Source organism: Haplochromis burtoni, unplaced genomic scaffold, assembly GCF_018398535.1.
Source record: "Haplochromis burtoni strain Fernald_Lab_line unplaced genomic scaffold, NCSU_Asbu1 Contig_159, whole genome shotgun sequence".
NCBI classification, from domain to species: Eukaryota; Metazoa; Chordata; class Actinopteri; order Cichliformes; family Cichlidae; genus Haplochromis; species Haplochromis burtoni.
Genome location: NW_024582520.1, coordinates 266215 through 275014, shown reverse-complemented (window position 1 = coordinate 275014; position 8800 = coordinate 266215). Strand labels below are relative to the sequence as shown.

Genomic DNA, 8800 nt, shown 5'->3' with positions numbered 1-8800 from the left:
AATTTGAATTTGAATTTGAATTTGAAACAGAGTGATGATGTTTTTTAATCTTTGAGCGATAGGCTGAGATCATGACTGAGAAAATGCATGAAACTACTTGAAGATTGACTCAGTGCCACAGACAATGTGGTAAAGCGAGGCTGACTAAGAACACACTCTGAGAGAGAGAGAAGCGTGTCGGTAATTATTGTGGCTCAATAATAGTTCCTGCTCTCACTTTTACCTCGCCGACAGAAAATGGGAGTTAACCATTTCATTTCACCTGGGAAAGACCTGATCACTCCGAGCCACCAATCAGCTTCCACCTCCGCCTGCACCCCGCCCAAGAGAGAGAGGGAGCGAGAGAGCGAGAGAGAGCGAGAGCTGATGCGCAGCAGCATGCTTCCACATCGTGAACACCTCCTGCTGCCTGAGGATTAGAGCTCACACTCCAATCTGCGCTCAACTTCAGCGGCTGTGAAAACCTCGTTCGGACTCGGACTCGGCACCAGAGTGTTTCCTCCAAAGTTCCCGCTGTGCAAGAAGCAGACGCGTGCATGGTTATGTAAGTATTTTCCCGGGGAGGGCGCGGGGTGTTCGTCCCTCCAGGACTTACCGAGAGAGTTAGGAACGAGAAAGAATGCGACGTCGCCGGGCAGAGTGCGCCTCGCTGCAGCTCTGAGCTCCACATGTGCGCACAGCTGCGCGCACATGTGGAGCTGAGGGAGCAGAGCGCGATCTGAGGCTCTCCGAGGAGCTTCTCCGTGTCTGCGGCGGAACGTAACTCCGTTAAAACAGTTTTAGTTAGCGCGTAATACACGTGTAATAACCGTGTAATAACAGCCTGGCTGTTCCGGTCAGTGAGTGCACAGCGGAGTGCGCGGGGACGGAAGGTCAGCGGGTTTTTCTTCTCTCGGTGGTTTGTGCGCTGTGAACGCGCGCACGGTGAGTTTACCTTCTGTGCGCCTGACAGTCCTGCTGTCATGGCAAGTATGAACACATGTGCGGCACACAAGTGAAAGTACTGATATGAGCACGCGAGGAGACTTTAAAGAGAAACGGCTGAGGGGAGAAATCTGCGGGGGGGGTCACCGGCGGGGGCGCACGGAGCCCTCGTGCTCCAAAAACACACCAGCACGGAGCAAACATGGTGGACGTGTGTTAAAAATGTCCCAAACCAGGGGCGGATCTAGAAAAAGGTGGAAATCAATGCTGCTTCCTGTAATGTGTCATTCATGTGGTTAAAATACAGCAAGTACACACATGTTTCATATAAACACACACTGTAATGTTCGGATTGGCTTCAGCCCACGTTACAGTTACACAAAACGTGAATTTAGATTTTGTGCACTGTACGGCAAACACAACAAATAAGCATGTGGCCCAACGTGATCAGCTACAAACACAAGTCTAACTAAAGTCTCACACTGTTAATATTTTATTAGGAGCAATCAAACTGTTTCATGCTTAAATTTACACAAAACGTCAGAAATCCGTCAAACCGAATTTTTCACGACTACGTATTGAGTCCACGCTCTGGGCTCCAGCTGTTTTCATAAACTGTTTGCCTCACTTTATCTGGGGTCAGTCTTTTCAGTTAATTTAGTTCCTCTCGCACTGACACACTGTGCTGTCAGACAAAGGAAAAGTTACATTGTTACTGTAACAAACATATTTAATCCTTTTTATAACTTGAAATGCAAATAAAACTTGTACATTTTAAAAACTTTTGCAAACAACAAAGTTATCAATCAGGTGTTCTGCATCAAATAAGATGCCACACATATTATTTGCGCCTCTCCAAAAAATAGTTTCTGTCCACTGTAAGAGCGAGGGGCACATCACAGCCTGATACCTGCAGGCCTGACAGCAGCAGGTGTATCCCTCCACCTGTTTCACACCTGCACACAGCGTTTACACTGCAGCCTGCCTTTGGTGGCAGCTGTAGAATTTTTGTGGTGGGTTGGGTACGACGTCTGTTCCTGAGATTACCAAGATTAGGAGGTTCCCATGACATCATCCACATCCTAAAGGTGAAAAAGTGTCTGAAACTGAATGTTGAGAGTGGCCTGAGCTTCAGGCTCACAGGGATTACCCAGCATGCACTGAGCTCATTACTAGAAACCGTGTTTAATATGAAGATCCATCATGGAACAGGAGGAATATGACTGGAAATGAGGAGAAGAAGAAGAGCAGGCCACCTTAGCTCGGCTCCATATAGAACTGCAGTGATTTGTTATATTTTAAGCAGATTTGATAAATGCGATCTCTGTGGTTTGAAATCAGTGTTCTCATAGTTCAAAATGAGTTTCACACTGAGACTGAGGTTCTGGGGAATTCTGACCTGCAGCTTCTTTGTGACTCAGCGTGGTCAGAAAAATGATAAGACAGTGACTCACTCTGCAAAGGGTTTATTCTGGATATCACATCATTTGTTTACAGATCATTCATAAATATGCAGTTAATAATTCCTCAAATATTTCCCCCAAAAACATCCAGCAAATTTAATCTGTTAATAAATGCCAGAAAACGAGAGCTGTTCAGTCTCTCTCACCTAAAACAAATAAACCTTTTACTTCCTTGTGTGAGCTGGAGTCGTACAAGAACCCAGCCAAGCAACATTTGCATAAGCACATCTGGCACATCTGGCAGTGGGACAGAAAACCTGCAGACAGACTTGATGTGTCATCTGAGGCATGGTGACTTTTATTTTCAACAAATGAAGTGTGAGCATAAACCATAGACTGTATACAAAAGATGGACGTGGTTGCCAAGGTGTCACCATCAGTTTGTGAACATTTTGTCACATTTAAGGCCGTCTGCGTTTTGGAGGCACAGGACGTGGTTAGCTTGGTGATCAGGCGGGAGTGTCACACAGATGCAGGCCACCCAGATTTTTCTGTGGAACTCCAAAGAATTCCATGTTTTTATAGAGCAAATAGAAAATATTCTCTAATCGTTTTAATTTACTTTTCCTTTTAATAACATTTTTTATGATAAAAAACGTGGATTTCTCTGCGTGCGGAAGTCGGCATCGGCAGACACAGAAGCCGCCACGAAATATCCCGAAGACCTTCAGGAGAGTCCCGTCGTAAGATGATGCTGAAATGATATTTAAGTGTTTTAGGAAGCCCATCGGAGCGGGCACGCTCCCATTTGTGCAACTATTTTTAAATTCCAGTAGAATTACAAAGACGTAACCTAGCGCAATCATTTTTGTTTTTTTTGCTTATGAAACCAGAGGAGTCGTACTTGCATAACATGCGTTCAGCTTGTCCGCGGTCACAGTTTCCTTCCACAAATGGCTTCTTGCAAAAATCGGGTAAAAAGCGCTGGCAAGAACAAAAACATTATAATCCAGAAACATGCGATCAGTTATTCATAGCACTTCCTATGCTGGAATAAACGTCAGCGCGAACTATCGCACGTTACCTGCAAAAACCAAAAGTGACGTCATTTTTCGTGGAAACGTAGTTTTTTCATTACAGGGCCTTAAAAGCTGGTTTCCTGTTTGACTTTGTGCCGCTCTGTGTAGTTCCTGAGACACTCCGAACTCAAACTGCACTGTTGGAAATCATTTATTTTAATGCTGTTTTTTTGCAAATTGTGCACAATAATATTTATTTTCATTTTTCCTGCTCGTCAGCAATATTAAAATAAAATCCCAGAATTTCACCAACATGGAAAAACTTTGATCAAAATGCTCCAACAGTACAAACACAGTCCAGAGGTTCAGCTCATTGACTCCAGTTAACTGAGGTGAAGGCTAGCGCACAGCTAGCAGCTACAGCTCCCCGTGTCACCCTGCACGTGTCGGTGAGAGAAGCCACGCCCCCAACCATGCAAACTTGAATCCAGGTGAATTATAAAAACATGTGCGCAGGTGTTATAGAGGCGGAAAGAATCTAGCAGTTTGTGTATCAGGTTGTAAACATGTTTATTTCTGCTGTTTTAACATGTGAGTCTATGGGGACTGACTCGCCGCAGCCTCTGCTGGACACCCGTGGAACTGCAGGTTTTGGTGCTTCAGCTGCATGAAGCTCAGTGCTAGAAAGATAAACAGTCCTGCAGCTCAAGCGTGAAACATTCACCTCTGACAGCAGAGCAAAGGCACCGTCACTGTGAAGCTCGCCTCCTCATTTCCTGTCACGTGTCTGCTGCTCCAGCGATGGATGTTCGCCCTGAGCCCGGTCTCTAATAATGAGGTCAGTGTGTGTTTATCACCCTCACCGCTGCGTCCGGCGTCTGCTTATCGCCACAGTCCCGTGTTGCATGGTGTTCTCCACCTGAGGCAGGACTCTGATGTAGAGATGATGTCTGCACATTGTCTTTCTCATGAGAGGAGGCGTTCCCTTCAGAAAAGGCCCACAGTAAAAGTCCACTGCGACCTTTACAGGTGTTTATCACATAAATGTGCCCTTGGGGCTGATAATGTAAAGGGTCCATATTTCCACCATTTCTCTCACTCAGTATCAGCAGAAATGTAAAGCCAGGATCATCAGAGCCGGAAAAGGTTGGATTGGTGCTTTCTTATCCAATAAGGATATCTGGAGATTGAAGCTCTGGAAAGCTCAGTCTTAGAACTCTTGGTTTTGTTGAAGTTTCTCTAAGTGTTCGGTGCATCTAAGCTAAGTTAAAGCACAGGTTTCACTCTGTGGCTGCTGCAGCAAGAAGCACTGAAGCTTTGGCTCGTCCACAGTCGAGCGCCGTGCATGATCGACATGTGCATGCGTGGATAGCAGAGGCTCAGAGCGCTCTGTTTTCAGAGTCTGGGGTTTTGATGTTAAACATCGAGCCGTTTATTTGTAGCTCGATGTTCTGACAGAAGAGCTGCAGTTCTGTGAGGAGTCCTGGTGTACAGTTCAAAGTGGGAGCTCGTGGCAGTTTGTGTTCTTCGTGGCTCTGCTGGAGGAGCCGCATACCTTCGTTCTGTACAATAGGAGCCGAAGCACACAATGTATGAAGTCTAAAGGCTCCATCTGAGCTGGAAGGGGCCATAAAGTACATGACAGATGAGGAATGCTGCCCCCAAAGAGTTAGAGAGAGACCCTGAGGAGCTGACCCCTCCCACACACACACACACACACACACACACACACACACACACACACTCTTTGGGAGTGAACAATCCCCTCTTGCAATGCGCTCCTTAATCTGCAGCCACCAGACACAACTTTGATGTGAAGCCCCCCCCTCTTGTCCCTTTCGGTGGGCCCCTCGCGCTGCCCTCCATCCTTCCTCAGCTCCTCGGATTCTTTCTCACTTCCCTCTGTTTCTGTTTCTCGGAGCTCAAACACACGACCTGGAAAACGTTAAAGATATGCAGCGAGGGCGAAGCAGGAAGGAGCTAACGCAGCCGTGGTTACGTGTAGTTTTAGACGGAGAATCGGTCAGCAGGTGCAGAAACGTTACCGTCTCCAGTGTTAACCAGGAGTGGTCTGTTCTCCCACAGACAGCATGAACGATGCCTTACACCTGCTTCAACATCCACCAGGGGGCGAAACCTGGTGGATGAAAGTGGTCCCAGCTCCATCCAGGCAAATATAACCTCTGTCTCTCTTCCACAGCATGTCTTTATCCTGTCTTCCTCCCCCCGCCCCTCCCTGAGCCTGACCCGGAGCTTTCTTCCTGTTAAAAGGGAGTTTTTCCTTCCCATTGTCGCCAAAGTGCTGCTCATAGGGGGTCATGTGACTGTTGGGTTTCTCTGTATGTGTTATTGTAGGGTCTACCCTATGTAAAGCGCCTTGAGGCGACTGTTGTTGTGATTTGTATAAATAAAATGTTGAAGCGTGTCTGAGGTTCTCGTCCAGCCTGTTGGCTTCAGCTGCCGGCCTCTGTGGCGATGGCAGCTTTGGGTTTCAGTCATGTGCACTTCTCACGTCGCTGTCGTCTCCCGTGTGATGTCGAAACATAGTAACTCTGAGAAGTTGTGCCGTTTGTTCTGTTTCTCTGTGGGAGTTTCCATCATGTAAAATTTGCATAGCTTTAGTCTTTGTGGTGACAGATTTTCCCCCTGTGCGGTTCTGGTGTCGTGTAGGCAGCAGGAGACAGTGTTATTCTGTACGTCACCGCTGATGACGGCCGCGATGCCGAGCGCCGTCGCCGAGCACGGCTTATAGTGCTGTTACTATAGGCAGTGCTATATACTGTTGTTGGGTCTTTGTGCCACAGCATGAGGTGAAGATGCAGAGAGCTGAGGCCAGAAACTAAAATCGTTAAATGAGAGAACGACACGTATGAGGTGGAGTGTTTCTCCTGCTTCTGATGAGCTTAATTGGACACATCAGCAGCACAAACTAATCCAGGTCTGACGGCTGGCTGACCCCCCTCATCGCCTTCCACCCGTCAGATTCACTCTTTCCAAACATGTCTGCTCCTCACAGCGAGCGCGGCCATTTCAGCCTCTCGTCAGACCTCGTTTTCTTCAGGCACCTGTTGGGTTTCACAGTGGGTGAAAGGTTGAAAGCGTGGGGACTCGGAGCAGTGCGCTGTTTAGTGTCTGAACTCTTTCACCTCTCCGGAGGGGGAGTTCCTCACCCAGGACTTCCTGCTGCCTGCCAGCCATATAAGTGTGTGTGTGTTTGTGTGTGTGGGCGTAATTACTCACGTTGTGGGGCCACAAATCTATCCCAACAGTCGCATTGTGGTTTCTGTCCTTCCTCCTGGGGATAAAGCTGATTCTAGCATAAAACCATTGGATCTGAAGTTTAGAGACAGGCTTTTAGGGCCTGTTTGGATCTTTTGTCTGCAGGTGTGCATGCAGGCGTGAGGCTCGAGCGGTCACAAACTGAGTTAGCTCGTGCTTTCGTTCCAGACCAAACTAACAGGATGTGTCCGTCCACCGAGACGGGAAACTCGAACAGGAAACTAAGAAAGCTTCAGTGCAGCTGACAGGAACGTTGGGCTTTCAGCAGAGCAGCAGGGCTGTAGATCCTACCTGTCACCTCACTTGGTTAACGAGAAAACAAACTAAAAAAACTTAAATGACCCTTGACCCCTGAGCGCAGCCCTGAAAGGCGCGTCCTTGTTTGCATCGACTGATTGTTGATCCACTCTCCAACACTTGAATTCAGAGCTTCCATGATGGCGGCATGCCGGTGGATTTCCTCGCCTACCGCCCCCCTGTTTATTTTCAGCCACTGAATTTTAGCGACAGTCATTGGTGGATCCAGTCTCCTCATGATGGAAAACAGTTGATGTGTTTGAGTGTGCAGGAAGCACCTGGCAGAGTCATGCAGGTGGTTGTTTTATGGTTCAAAGCATGTGAGAGTGCACGATCCCGAATGTGCACACAGCACAGAGGATGCATGTGCGTTTGTGTAGCTCCTACACTCAGTTTGACCCCAGTGTGCACACAGTTTATTGCAACGTGAGGAAACTTCACCTCATTTAACGCTCTTTCATTCGCTGTTGTGAAGCGATTACAAGTCTGCTGAGTAGAGATGGGAATTTATACGAATTGAGTGATTTTGATTCCATAATCTGCATGTTGTGGATTAGTGCTGGGCGACATGACCACATATATCTACCGTGTGGACGACAGAAAAGTGTCTATCGTGCCATTTGTCTTCTATCGTTTCTAACCTAATTTTATAAACTATTACATAAAATATATCATTAAATAGCCTGTGGCAAATTTATTAGTGTGGTCTTGTCACTATGCATTCTCTAACTTTATGCAAGAGAAAATAAAGTATTAAAAAAAATGAAGAAACGCCGTCTTGTGGTTTTGCGACATGGTGCTGCTTTACGTGCTTCATGCCCGGACATGCACCAGGCAGAGACGGCTGCACAGGCAGCCCAAGAAGAAGCACTTTTACCAAAACGGGGTACGTCTGTGATTTGGTTACTTGTTGGGTTCAACAGCACCAACACGGAGCAGAAGACGCCCATTTGTAAGCTATGCTATAAAACTATTCCCGCGCCCGATGGCAACACAACAAATCTCTTGTATCACCTACAGAAGGCCCACGAAGGAGAATCCAGAGAATCCGAGCTAAACCAAGCTGTGGAACGACGGGAGCAAGTTGGGAAAGAAAAACTATACCAGCTGAAGATGCAGCAGCCTTTCACACGAGGCCCTTATGAGAAAACGTCCCAGCGCCATAAACAAATCACAGGCGCCGTCTCGCGTTGCATTTGTAAAGGCATGGCCCTGTTTATGTAGTTGAGAAGGACAGCTTTCGTGACCTCGTCAAAGTCCTTGATCCGAGGTACGTTATGCCCGGTCGTAAGCACTTCAGTAAAGTCGAGTTGCCTCGCTTATACGACGCATGGCGGCCAAAGTAGAGCAGGATGTTTGCAGTGTCGTGCATTAAGCCTTGGCTGCTGACCTGTGGACGAGCAGAGATACGCAGCCCTGCATGAGCGTAACCATCCGCTTCATTAACGAAGACGCCGCGCTCGCTGTTGACAGACTGCGGACTTCCCACATGACCACACTGGAGTCGTGTTAGCCCAAGGTATGAGTCTGCCGTCGCTACGTATTTACCGTGCATAAAGTACATTATGTGCGTATATACGTGCACGTAGTACTAGTATATATACACACATTAGTTTTACTAGCATATATGATATGCATGTTAGTAAAACAAATATTTTGGGCAGAAAACCTTGAAACTGTTGTGCACTTTAAAAAGTTCATTTTAAATGTATGATTTTGAAAATAAAGAAGGCCACAGCTGTTTTCCTTTGATGTGTTTATATTGCTGCACTAAAATGCACGTTTCTCATTTGTGACAGTTCCTTTAAACCTTCAAAATAAAGTTGGAGAAAAGTGAGCAATGACATCTGTCACACTTTTCAGAGAATAAGTGGAAAC

At 46.8% G+C, this 8800-nt stretch overlaps 1 protein-coding gene across 5 annotated transcripts in view; it reads left to right on the top strand.

The window, feature by feature from the left end:
- Positions 1-47: 47 nt before the first annotated feature.
- The window catches only part of dnmt3bb.1 (DNA (cytosine-5-)-methyltransferase 3 beta, duplicate b.1), a 53084-nt gene continuing 44331 nt past the window's right edge, over positions 48-8800 (top strand). The window contains exon 1 of one of the 5 annotated variants that reach the window (XM_042225065.1): positions 48-544. In XM_042225065.1, the coding sequence (XP_042080999.1) occupies positions 537-544 (8 nt within the window). In that variant the 5' untranslated portion in view covers positions 48-536. Of the gene's footprint in view, positions 545-566; positions 4185-8800 lie in introns of those variants that run through there. The other 4 variants (XM_042225064.1, XM_042225062.1, XM_005933197.2 and 1 more) reach the window with 4 other exon arrangements.